This window comes from Psammomys obesus, unplaced genomic scaffold, assembly GCF_907164565.1.
Source record: "Psammomys obesus unplaced genomic scaffold, mPsaObe1.curated_primary_1811, whole genome shotgun sequence".
Lineage (NCBI taxonomy): Eukaryota > Metazoa > Chordata > Mammalia > Rodentia > Muridae > Psammomys > Psammomys obesus.
In genome coordinates, this window is record NW_026596109.1 from 22,862,763 (window position 1) to 22,875,527 (window position 12,765).

Below are 12,765 nucleotides of genomic sequence, written 5' to 3' on the forward strand. Positions count from 1 at the left end.
TTAGGTTTAGAATTCTCCATTTGTGTGGAGCATGTCACAAAGCTTAGCAAAACAGGTGCTACAGTTAAAAATGATTAAAAAAAACTATAGAGTATGGTATTTTCAGTTTCATGAGTTGACTATTTAATGGAATCTACATTCTTGAAATGCATGTCTGTTTTTTCCTGAATTAGGCCTTTTGTATTTCTTCTTCCTATTTAAAAACTAGATCTCAACCCTAAATTTTTGCTCTCGTACTATTTTGCCCATGTTTATTAAACAAATCTAAAATTTAGTGGTTACTACAAAAATAAATGTAATCCCCCAGGTTGATCAAAGATTTAATCTGACCAGATGGAGCAAACCTGAGAAAGATTTTGACTTTCCACTCTGTTTTGCAACAAGAAAGGCCGATTTTTTTTTTTTCTTTCTTTCTTTCTTTCTTTGTTAGAGAAGCAGAGATCAGGCCATCCCCCAGAGAAATGAGCAGGTGTGGTCATTTAAAGCATGTCTGCTTATACTATAAGGCAGCATAAGAAAAGTTTGAAATGGACTGAAAAGATCTGCTGATCAGTTTTAATGTTTCATCCTAAATCCTATTTATTCAATCAAGAGCTGACCAAGTTGGCAGTCAGATATAGTAGTACCCAAACCCCTAAAGCCCTTGTAATTTTTTTATTCTGTTTTCTGTAGAAGGTGAATAGGTGAGCTTTGGTAATCCCCTGCCTCTGGACAAGCACGGAATTCTTTCTTTCTTTCTTTCTCTCTCTCTTTCTTTCTTCCTTCCTTCCTTCCTTCCTTCCTTCCTTCCTTTCTTTCTTTTTCTTTCTCATACTTGGTACTAATCAGAGAGCTTAGCTTCCTGTCTGCCGATTAAAAGGTAATAGTCAAGGACTATTCTAAGGACTATTTTGAGAAGTACTAAATAAAACTCTGTATATTAAAATTTATTCAGTTTAACTAAAGTCCAATTCCTAAAACTGTATGAAACACTGGAGCCAACACAAGTAAACACAGTTTTCTTTTGTTGAGGGAAGTACAGATTCAGACTTTATGTTTTGTTGGTAGATTAAGGAGAATTGTTCTAAATTTCTTATAGAGTCAGAATACAAATTATATTGCTTGATATGTTTTTTTAAAGCTTATTTCATGAAAATACAATAGACGTATGTTTTTCAAGCAGAAGAGAAACATATATTTCAATGTATATTTTCAAGTTACTGCATAAAACTATTTCCTGTTTTAAAAGACACCCTTGGGTAGGTTAATGACCTTAGAAACTACACTGATAGTTTCTCATGTTCTAATTCACCTTCACAAATCCATGGCACATTTTTGGCCTAAAGTAATGTCATTCTGTGACATTTGCAGCAAGAATAAAAAGGACCTTCCCCCACCCCTCCATAGCAGCCATTTTTATTTGATTCTTAAGGTCCGATGGCAGCTGAAAGAACAATTGAATAAAGTTGAGGGTTGGGGAAGCTTGATTTTCTTGTTCTCTGTGAAATGAAACTAGTCTTTTTCTCCTTTCCTTTAAAAGCAGAATCTGCTAGGGGGCTGTAGCAGTGTCAGAGCTGCTGGGGAGCCGCTGCTGATCACTTTAATTACTACAGCTAAGGAGGATAAAATTAAAAGTAGCACCATTGGAGCAGTAGAAGAAAGCTTGCCTAGATGTCGGTGAACTGTGAAATATAAAAATTGCATACCAATACATTTTTATGGAAAGGAAACAAGGAATTACATTACTTATTCTAGAAGAGCTGTCCATAACTCGGCAAGTTTTACTAGTGCCTCTCTCTGTAGCAGATCATAGACCATTTCAGCGCGATAAGGAAAACGGCAGACGGTAGCCTCAAGACATGCAGTGAAAGGCTGAATATTTTTTAGTTTGTGTCCAAAGTTATTAGCTCTGACCCAGCTTCTGTGTGATACTTCCATCTGATGCTTGAAGCGCAGGCTCCCTGGACTTGCGTTGAAGACAGCGGCGCCACATTCACCTCTCTCCTAGGGGCTTCTAAGTTGAGATTGGAACCCAGGTTTTAAATGAGTATAAACAAATTAGTTCTCATCACCCGTCTTCCTGAGTTCTTCAAAGGGGAACTTGAACTGATTTGTAAAAAACAAGAACTTTAATATCACAATAATAATGGGATCTCAGAAAAATGCTAAGATTCTGTAAGACCATCATTGCTTTGAAATTTCAAGATGACACCGAATTTATTTCTTACTGTGGCATTTGCAGTGTATGTGATGTTAAGCAGTGTATTTAAGTAAGATTAATTTTGTATCAGTCAGGATGCTGGTAGCTGTCACGTAGCACTGTGAAGAGCAGGGAGCAAACGTACGATGTATGAAAACCTCTCCTTAAAAGGTTGTTGTAACTTACAAGAAGATGCTCCTGGGTTGGGGCCTCCCAGAACACGCTTCCACCAGGCTCTCCCTGTGGCCTCTCCATTTTAGAAAGGCAAAGCTAGCCGCCTGAGTCACTGCGACTGTAGAAAAAGGCGAATGTCTGAGAAACAGTGACTGTCAGCTTGTTTAGGTTTGTATAGTGAGAAGTAAATTGAAGATAGGTTTGACATTAAAGGCTTCCCTTGAGTGATGGTGGCCTTCTAAGTTTCTGTACCCTTGCACCTCAGAAAAGAAACCTTTCACAAGTAAACTGATGATTTATCTATGGCAGCAGGCCAACCCTTGTCTTATTTTGTATGTAGAGTGGTCAAAAAATAAATAAATAACAAAGCACTGTGCTTAGATTTAGGCACCATCATCGGAAACTTTCCAACATACTTGAGCAGTTTGCAGTTAAACTAAGGAAGTGGTTTTTAATCCTACTCTCTGGTCATGTTGTCTTTGGACATGAACAGTGTAGCCACTTTTAGTTAAATGTGGCAAAATTGACAGATTTTGTTGCCATTTATTGTTTAAGTATTGCCAAACAAACTCACAGTATGTGGTGCTAGGAATTGAACTGAAGGTCCCATGCATGCGAGGTAAACATTCAATAACTGAGTTGTATCCCCAATTCCCATGGTCTAACTTTTAATGGAACCTCCACATACATGAAATAATTTTACTACGAATGAGTCTTCTCATAAAGAAACTGGAAATTTAGGACTATCACTTAAGCTAAAATTGCTTTTGCAGTCAGTCGATAAAATTGGAAATTTTTACTTCTTGACTTTTTGTGGGCTTGGAGAGCCATGGTGCTAGGGATTGAATCTAAAGCTTTTCCCAAATAGACAGATGTTCTACCACTGAGCTACATCCCCGTGACTTTTAACAATTATCTTTTATTTTCTCAGTTGGGTCTTACGGGTGAGAAAACAAACAATACAGATATGCCATCCCACTGGAGAGCTGTGAGCCCAAGCAAAATTGTCTCTGTAGTATAAGGACATTAGTAGAAAAGTAAATTAAGGCAGTCTGATAGGGAACTAGAATTCTGTCAATCAGGCTCAAGATTTTGCGCTGTGTCTATAAACTTTGTTTACTGTAGGGTTTTATGAGTTGTAACCTGCCCTTGCAGTCTGTTAATGAGGCTAAATCTTGCTACTTGAGAATTGAATTACAGCACACCTCTGGGCTAATGGTTATAAACAGAAAGTCCCATTAGGGCTGAATTCTGATTTGTTCATTTGCATTTTTCTATTGTGTAGAGAACAATGATGGGTAAATAGGTACAAATAAACAATTTACATAGAAATTGGTAAAGTGTTGTGATTAGTATTTAGAGTTGTTTTATTAATGGTTGCCCACTTTAAGTCACACTCTTAGTGAGTTCTCAGTAACATTTGGGAGGTTGTAGCATGGAGGAAAGAAATAGGTTCCTATTTTGTACTCAGAAAGGTAGAATCACTTATTTTATTCTAACTCAGTTAAAATGACCAAAGACTACTTCATCTTAGTTTGAATCATTATATCCTAGCTCTGTAAGACATTATTATTCATGTAAGGAAATTGGCTTAACTCATGCTGCCTGCAGCATATCAAATCATGGTTTTTATCAATGCTCCCCCGTCCTTAAGTTTGAAGGACACAGCACTGGTAAAGGCTGGGTCTTTATCAGCTGGTCATGTAACTTGATCTTTTGGGGTTTGCTTTGGGTTTGGTTTCTTTCTTTTTGCTTTTTGTGGTGGGGGCGTGTGCACATGCCACAGCATACAGAGGACAACTAGTCAGAAAGAGCGATGTTCTTTCCACCATGTGAGCTCCAAGGATCAAACTCAAGTGTCTTTACTCACTGAGCCGTCTCACCTGCCTTTTGATTCTGTTTGGTTTTTTTATCATTGTAGCCCAGGCTAGCCTAGAATTTACATTAACTAAGGCTTCCCTTTTAATTCCTGACTCTCTTCCATCTCCCACATCCTGGGATTATAGATGTGAGTCTTTATATCTGCTTTTAACTTGATATTTTGGGGATAAAAATTTAATAGTTAAAAACAAGGGCTGTGAAGTCAGGTGGACATGAATTTATTATTGGATGTCTTGCATTGGGACTTGAAGCCTGTTATTAGTTTAAAAGGGTGGGGTGTAAGAATTAAATGAAATAATGAATATAAAGGACTTAGCACATGAAAACTCAGGCAATACAGTAACTGTTATTAAAATATCGAATGTCATCTTCACTTATTGCTAGTGTATATTCAAAGTTCAGAAAGACTGCTAATGAAAGATCTGTGTGTGTTATCTTTATGTCTTCTTTCTTATCCTGTACGTTAAAAATGACCTTGTTTCCAAAAGCTAAGAAGGTTTTCCTGGAATGTTAGACCTCTCTTTTGCCTTTTTACTATCCTTCCCCAGAAAGTTACCATCTCATCTCCTCCTCCGCTCTGCTCCAGTTATGTTAAAGTAATGTTGATTACATGAGTACTTTGCTTGCATTATAGAAAATTAAAATAAAAAGGCCATCTTTGGGGTGTTCCTGTTTTGAGTCAGGGTCTTGCCATGTAACCTAGGTTCACCTCAAATTAAAAATCCTCCTGCCTTCACCTCCCAAAAGCTTCAGACACAGCGGGGAGCGTCTTCAAGTGGTGGCAGCCCTCCACATGCTCAGAGGACTCTGTTGTAACAGTGTTGTAGATTACCCCTCTCTGTGTGTGCTTGTGAAATGTTCTCACAGCCCTCTCTGTGAACGTTGTGATCAGATTCACATTTCTCTAAGTCACTGAACAGTCTCTCTCCTTGACGTGTCCAAGATAATATGTAATTCTCTGGTCATGGTGGTTGGTTTGTAGGCTCTTTTCTGGCTGTGTTGTTTATTCTGTTTCTCTGTTCTCTTGTGTTATGGATAAAATGAAAATTATAAAGGATTCACATTAGAGTCACATTAATACTTGGGACAGAATATTGTAAGTAGTGTGTACACACATGCTTTATATCAAAACACGGATGATATGTGTTGACCCAGGGTTAATGGTGATAAGACCAATCTCTAGATTGAAGATGTCTAATCTCTGGTTTACCTATGGTCTCCTTATGTGTCTTGTGCTCACAGATTTTGTGAGTTATGATACTTTAAGTTCTACCATCATATTGAACTCCAGTTTTCACTTATCACGTGTGATTTTATTGATTCAATTCATTATAGGTAGTGTTCTTTTTGATAGTTGGAAGTGTGCCAGTTTGTCTACCGAGAACTTCAGAATGTGTCCCTAGGTCTACCTAACACACCATTAATCTACTCGTATTAATTTTGATGATGCCTAAATTTCTTGATTCTTTTAAAGCTACCTCAAAAAAAAAAAAAAAAAAAAAAAAAAAAAAAAAAAGTACCCAGATTTTAGTTCCACCTATCTGGTTTCTGCCTTGTCTTCCAAACATGACTTCCCCTTTTAAATTTTCTGAGTAACTTCCAGCATTCACTGTAATAGGTTGTTTTTGTTTGTTTTAGCCCTGGCTGTCCTGGAACTCACAGAAATCCTCTGTGCTCTTGAGTTGCTTTTTCTTGAAAGCCTTTTCTACTTTGATTTTCATGATCCATTTATGTTGTTGTTCTCGTCTTCTGCCACACCCCCTTTCAAATATAGTATTCTTTCTACATTAGTCAGTGGTGTCCTTATTTTTCTTCAGGCTTTCATGTAGTCATCCTTCAACACTGTAACCCTGGCTTTACCTCACACCAAAGTATCAGACTCGCTTCCCAACTCACTGCTGAAACTTACTCTGTCACCTCTTTAAACCCACTCTCTCTTTACCCAAACATTTGCTCCTTATGGTTTCCTTTAGTTTTCTATTTTTATTATAAATCTGTAGCTGTAGTTCCTATTCAGTTTTAAACTTCTGAGTCATATTTTCCTTCTGTCTGCATGTCTAACCAAAAATTGGTCTAACCAGAAATCGATTCTGTCTCAGATGTTTCTCGCATTTCACTTTTCTATCCTTTCAGCACTTTCTGTACCTGAATGTTGGGCTTCTTCATAAGCCTGCTAATTAATGTCTTTCAAGTTCCTCTGTGTTAACCTATATTTCAGTGTTTCTAGATTAATCTTTTCCTCCCCTACACTTAAAATATGAATATAAAAACAAACAACATAAAAATGCCAGCACACCAAACCACCTTTAGTGGTTCCTGCTGCTTTGGCATATTTTTCCCTCAGTAGGCTTTCTTGTCTTTATTTCTGTGTTGTTCTTGACATCCTATTTTCCCATGCAGCAATTGGCATAACCAGGCAACATTAATTTCTGTCAATTCCAGATTTCACGGATTCTGAAGGTGCAACAGAAAAGCTATGATACCTTTTGTCTGCCCCAACCAGCCAAAAGTATTGCTTCAAAAGTTATAATGGAGTAGTGCTTTAAAAATGTTTACATGTGTGTCTTAGTTCTTGTGTCTTTGTTTTTGGTTTTCACACTGTTGTGTAAAATACTCTGACACAAGCAGCTCAAGGAGAAAGGCTTTATTTCAGCCCTCAGATCAAGTGTAGTCCATCACAGTGGGGAAGTCCAGACAACAGGAACGTAGTGGAGCTGGTCACATCACAGCCTAAGACAGAGGAGAGCAATGGACGCATGCACGCCCCTCAGCCCCCTTTCCTCACGTCCATCGTCCAGGACCTCCCAGGAAAGAACGGCACCGTCTTCCAAGCTCAACTCATGCCGGGGAATGCCAGAGGTGCAGCTCCCAGTGGCTCTACCCTCTACGAAGCTGACGCAGTCAATACCACTGATGGCTGGCTTGTTCAGGACACTGCAGTGACAGGGGAGGGAGCACTTGATTCCACCGTGGAGGAGATGGGATGTCGAGCAAGCTTAGTAGATTGAGCTGGGCCTTTAAGAATGAACAGAGGTTAAATGATAGAGCCGTGGGCCAGGAGGTGGAGATGGCGTATTCAGAGCTACGGGTATTTATGACATTATACACCATATAGTGTGCTCACTCGTAGTGCATAGCACGATGTGCTCTGCTAGACACGTAGTACACACACATGCATATGTCACCTCCTCAGCGCCTGCATTGCACTCTAGCTCCATAGACTAGATATTGCACTGTGCACTGTGTACTATGTGCTTGCAGTACAGCATACAGTATCTATAGATAGAGTACAATATAGACATTGAGGAAGTGACATTTAAAGCCACAGGTATACATGTTATATATTGTATAATATATATGTTGAGGAAATGATATGTTCAAAGCCACCGCTACATATATCTATGCATGTACATTGTGTGTGGATATATAGTATATATTGTATACATATGTGTATATATTGTGTATATATATGTATATATTGTACATGTGTATATAGTATGTTCAGTTCAGTTGAACAGTTGGTCAATATTCAGTATGGACAGATGTTTTATGTAGTGTAGGAAATGTTAGGGAAGAGAGCCTTCCAAAGATACTGGAGCCAGATTATTGTAGGTTTTGCCTTATTTTATAAACTTCCAAGTTTACCAAGCAATTTCTGATGTTGGCAGTTCTCTCTCGCTCTCTCTCTCTGTCTCCCTCTCATGTGTGCATATGTCTTGTATGTCTTGAATGTGCACATAGAGGCCAGAGAAGGCAAAGGTGTCTTCTCTCATTCTCCCATCTTGGAACCTGAACCTAGCAAGCCCTCACAATCCTCCTTTGTCTGTGTCCCCACAGTGCTGGGGTTTCAGTTGTTCGGGGAGACCACACCTGGCTTTGTGGGTGCCTGGGATCAGATTTCAGGTCCTCCTAGTAGCTTAGGACTTTCTCTTAACCACAGAGCCATCTCCTGAGACCCTGCTCACAATTCTTTTTTTTTTTTTTTTTTTTTTTTATTAATTACACTTTATTTGCTTCGTGTCCCTCCTGTAGCTCCCTCCCGCCTCCCCTCCCATCCCTCCCTTTCTCCCCCTTCTCCTTGCATGCCCCTTCCCAAGTCCACTGATAGGGGAGGTCTTCTTTTCCTTCCTTCTGATCCTAGTCTATTAGGTCTCATCAGGAGTGGCTGCGTCGTCTTCCTCTGTGGCCTGATAAGGCTGCTCCCTGCTTGGGGGGGTTGAGGGGAGTGATCAAAGAGCAAGCCACTGAGTTCATGTCAGAGACAGTCCTGTTCCCATTACTGTTCCATTACCCACTTGGAGACTGAACTGTCATGGGCCACATCTTACAATTCTTAATAACACATTTTAAGTAGTCAACAGCTATCCTATTTGTTGCAGGTTTTAATAATTTTAAATTCAAAACTTTTACTAGGCTTTATCATTGTTTTTTTTTTTTTCTTATTGTGCATCTAGGAGAAGATGTAGCAAAACATACTTTCATATAACCATTATGTTATTGTTGGCATTTTTTTAAGTTTAAACTGTTCACTGATCTACTGTCTTCATTCATCCTCTATGGAAAAGTAACTTTCCTATATTTGGTGTATGACAAATAGCTGTATTTTATAGTATCAAGGTGCCTTTTAGACATTGCTCAGTACCTTCATTAGAAAGTTAGCAAGTTAAATGTCAATCCTAAATATAAATTATTAATTAAAATTCTATCCTGATTATTGAAACTGTCTTCTCTAAGTCACCTCTTTTATTAATAATTTCTGCCTTTTCTTTAATAGTATATATTGCCAAACATCCTTTAATTTAATTTTGTGATGGACATTTTAACAGTGATTTGTAAATGTTTTAAAGAGCTGATTCTAAGATGTCTTTAAAATGGTGTGACATCCAGCTGAGGCAGAGCGTCCTGTTTATAACGTGGGCCAAGCACCATGCTGTAACCAGTTACTATCACGATGATCAGATTGAAAATGAAATTGCATTTCTGTCAATTACTGAGTTGGCAACTGTTCAATATATCTTAGCAGCAAGATGAAGAGAGACGTCGGCAGCTGAGAGAGAGGGCTCGTCAGCTAATAGCAGAAGCTCGATGCGGAGTGAAGATGTCAGAACTTCCCAGCTATGGTGAAATGGCTGCAGAAAAGTTGAAAGAAAGGTCAAAGGCATCTGGAGGTGAGCTGAAGAATCTTGTAGCACATACTGCAGAGAACCCAGAAATCCTCAGGGGACCTTTTAGTACTTCTTATTCTTATTTCAAAATGTTACATAAGACTAAACTTTCTAACCAATGGATGAAGATTTTTGTTTGTTTGTTTGTTTTAAGCTAATGGAAGTATAGTAAATCAGAAGATAAATGTTATTTTTTCCAACTCAACTTTTGCCTTAATTTTTAATGCAAGCATCATTCTTTATCTTGGACATGGGGCACAAGCCTATAATCCTGGCCCTTAGGATGTGGTTGCTGAGGCTGGGGTGATTTCAAGCCTGAGGCTGTCTTTGGCTGTATAACAAGAACCTGTCTCAAAAATTCAGAAGAAGCAGAAAAAGGAGAGGGGGAGGAGAGGGAGAAAGAAGAGATTACACTTTTTAGGCTTATGATATTCCTTGCTGCCTCATTGTCGAAAGAGTACAGGAAATGCAATCAAGTCCTTAAGTGTTTGGACTGTAGGACTTGCTAGCGGTGAGCTTTTTCACAGGAAATGTGGCCTGGCTTTATGCTAGAGATTGAACCGAGGGTCTTGTGCATGTTAAACAAGCATTTTGCCTCTAAGCTTCAGTGCTAGCTTCAGGACTTTCCCTGTGAGTGAGATCTTTTCAGTGCTACTTTGTGCCGGTGAGATGGCTCAGCTGGTAAAAGCACATCCCTCCATGCCTGCTGACCTAGAGGCAGTCCTTGCAACATACCTGGTGTAAGGAAAGAATCAATCTTTATACTGTGTCCTAAGACTTCCACGTGTGGGCTCCAGTACAGTCAGCCTCCCCACCCCTGAACCTACATGAAATGCAATAGAAATTGTTTTTGAAGTAGTTTTAGCAAGGTGTGGTGGTATAAACTTGTAACCCCAGCATTGGGAGGTAGAGCTAAGAGCATATCAGGCCACATGAGATTCTTAGAGCCCAACATGTGGGAACCATTACTGTGTTACTTTTTCTATTGTCCTGACTCTGAGAGGGTCATCTTCAGTATTTTCAGATTACTCTAAGCTCAATGTTGAGACAAAGACCATATAAATGAAAAGAATTTTAATTTCGCCTCTCGGTACTCAGTTTGGTCATCCTTAATTTGAAACTGCACTTTTTTTTTTTTTTTTACTGGGAGTATATTCAAGAGGCCTGTGAGCTTTTTACTTCGAAGATACATAACCTATTTATCTACTAAAACATGCCATGTACTTGTCCTCAGTTAGCTTTAGAATATTATTACCCTGAAGCATAGGCTGGTGAGGACTCGGGCCAAACCGTAGAGTGCTGAAGCAAGGGGAAGCAAAGGGAAGAGCCTGAGGTTCATCAGTGTCTGCAACGTAAACTAAAACTGTCTGCTTCCTGTTGGGAGATGACAGTGTTAGGGTGCTAAGAATAGAGTTGTAGTTAATGGCATAGGACGTGTTTGGCTGCCTGCGCACTTGGTGATCTTTGCGATACAACCCAAGCTGAGGGCTTCAGATATCGTTCAGTGATGGAGTATTTGCCTAGGACCAACCAGCCCCCAGGTTCAGTCGTTGTTACTAACATAGAGACACACACATACAGAATAAATAACTTGAAGGCTGTAGACCCCCTCCTCAGATGATAATGCTTAAAAAAAGGAAATTCAACCCCAGTTGGCAGTGTATATCAAGAAATGTTTTCAGTGGCGTCGCCCAGGGTGCAGCTCTTCCTGCACTGAGTAAAGCAAGACCTGGGTTGACATTTACCCGTCAAAGTGAATACAGTGAACAGGGCACATGAAAGAGTAAGAGCTAAAGTAACGCTGTTCAGTGGCACGGTAGAGGTTTCTCTTACGTCTTCTCCTGTGCTGTCCATCCGCTCATCTCCATTCTGTATGAAAATGTCAATGGGTGAGAAACAGTACTTGCCAGCGTCTGCCTGGCTTGTTTCACTTAACATACTGATCGCGTTTCCATCCACATGGTAAAACATGATAGGATTTCCCAGTTTTTATGGTTCAGTACTCTTCTGTTGACTGTGCAGCATTTTGTTAACAGTTCATGGATGGACACCCTATAACTTGGCCATTTGTGATCACTATAAAAACATGCAAGTGCATACGAAAAACAAAAAGAGCTAAGGCCAACCTGAGGCAAGCAGGGCCGCCCTGTGTATTCTCTGTCCTCAGCTCGGCATCCTGCAGGCCTGCGCGCCTGAGAGCTGCGGACAAGCCTTTAGGCAAAGGTAGAGGGGGAAGAGTCTTCCTGAAACTCAAACATTCGCACACACACACACACCTGCCCAGCAACCCTAGCCCTCTGTCTAAGCCAGAAGTCAGCAAACTTGGTTTTGGTTGTTGTTGTTGTTGTTGTTTTCTCTTTTTTCTTTTAATTTATTTATTATTTATTACAGTTTATTCACTTTGTATCCCAGCTGTCGCCCCCTCCCTCTTCTCCCCCTATGCCCTTCCCCTGAACCGTCAGCAGCCACCTGGTCTCCACTCAGCTGCCCCACTCCCCGCTTGTAGTGTGAAAGCAGCTGTGAATTATATTTGAATGAATGGACATAGCATTATCCCCCCTCAAAAGTGGTGGGATGGATTTTGCTCCTGGCTGGTAGTTTGCTGACCCTTACATAACATATCCAGGGTTTACATACATTCATAGGAATCCAGTTCTACCGATAACTTGGGGTACTGTGAATCACTAAATATGTTGGGCCAAAATAAAATCATAAGGATTTTCAGTGATTGTTATTTTCTTCTTCTATTGGGACTATAAAGTTGTATTGCAGTTCTTATCTTCTATTGTTTAGTCTCTGTAAAACTTTGAAAGTTCTGAATGTTATAGAGACCTTGGTTGATAATTAAAAAAAAAAAAAAAAAGATAAGTAAGAAACTTCTTTTTGAATTTTTAATTTTTCTGAATATATTTTTAATGACAGCCTGTGTTTCTTTCCTTGGCGTTGTAGATACTCTTTTTTTTTTTTTTTTTTTTTTATCACCAGATACCCTGATTTCCACTCACCTATAAAGAAAGAGTAGATTGCCTATGTGGCTGTGCTATAGTGGTGCACACTGTCAGGCTCTGTGTCCCTCATGGGGTCATGTGGTGTCACCTGGCACATGTCTTCACATTTCATTGCACAGCTGAAATCTCATTTTGCCTCCACATGTAACACAGAACATGCCCCACACTTCTGAGGTAAAGCTCTGGCCACTCCTTGGACTCTCTTTCACTTATGTGGTGGACCTCCACCTTTGGTTCCGTCTTGCTCACCTACTAGATTTTCCGTGGCTAGCCACTAAGACGACTATATTGATTGATGCTTGTATGGATACATAGATATAGATGTAGTGTCTTTCCATACACACGTGCTTGTGTGCAC

General features: G+C 39.6%; 1 protein-coding gene across 2 annotated transcripts in view; it reads left to right on the forward strand.

The window, feature by feature from the left end:
- The window catches only part of Ehbp1 (EH domain binding protein 1), a 244,935-nt gene that overhangs the window by 179,393 nt on the left and 52,777 nt on the right, over nucleotides 1-12,765 (forward strand). For both annotated transcript variants that reach the window (XM_055628756.1, XM_055628757.1), the window contains one exon: nucleotides 9,255-9,402. In XM_055628756.1, the coding sequence (XP_055484731.1) occupies nucleotides 9,255-9,402 (148 nt within the window). The remainder of the gene's footprint in view (nucleotides 1-9,254; nucleotides 9,403-12,765) is intronic.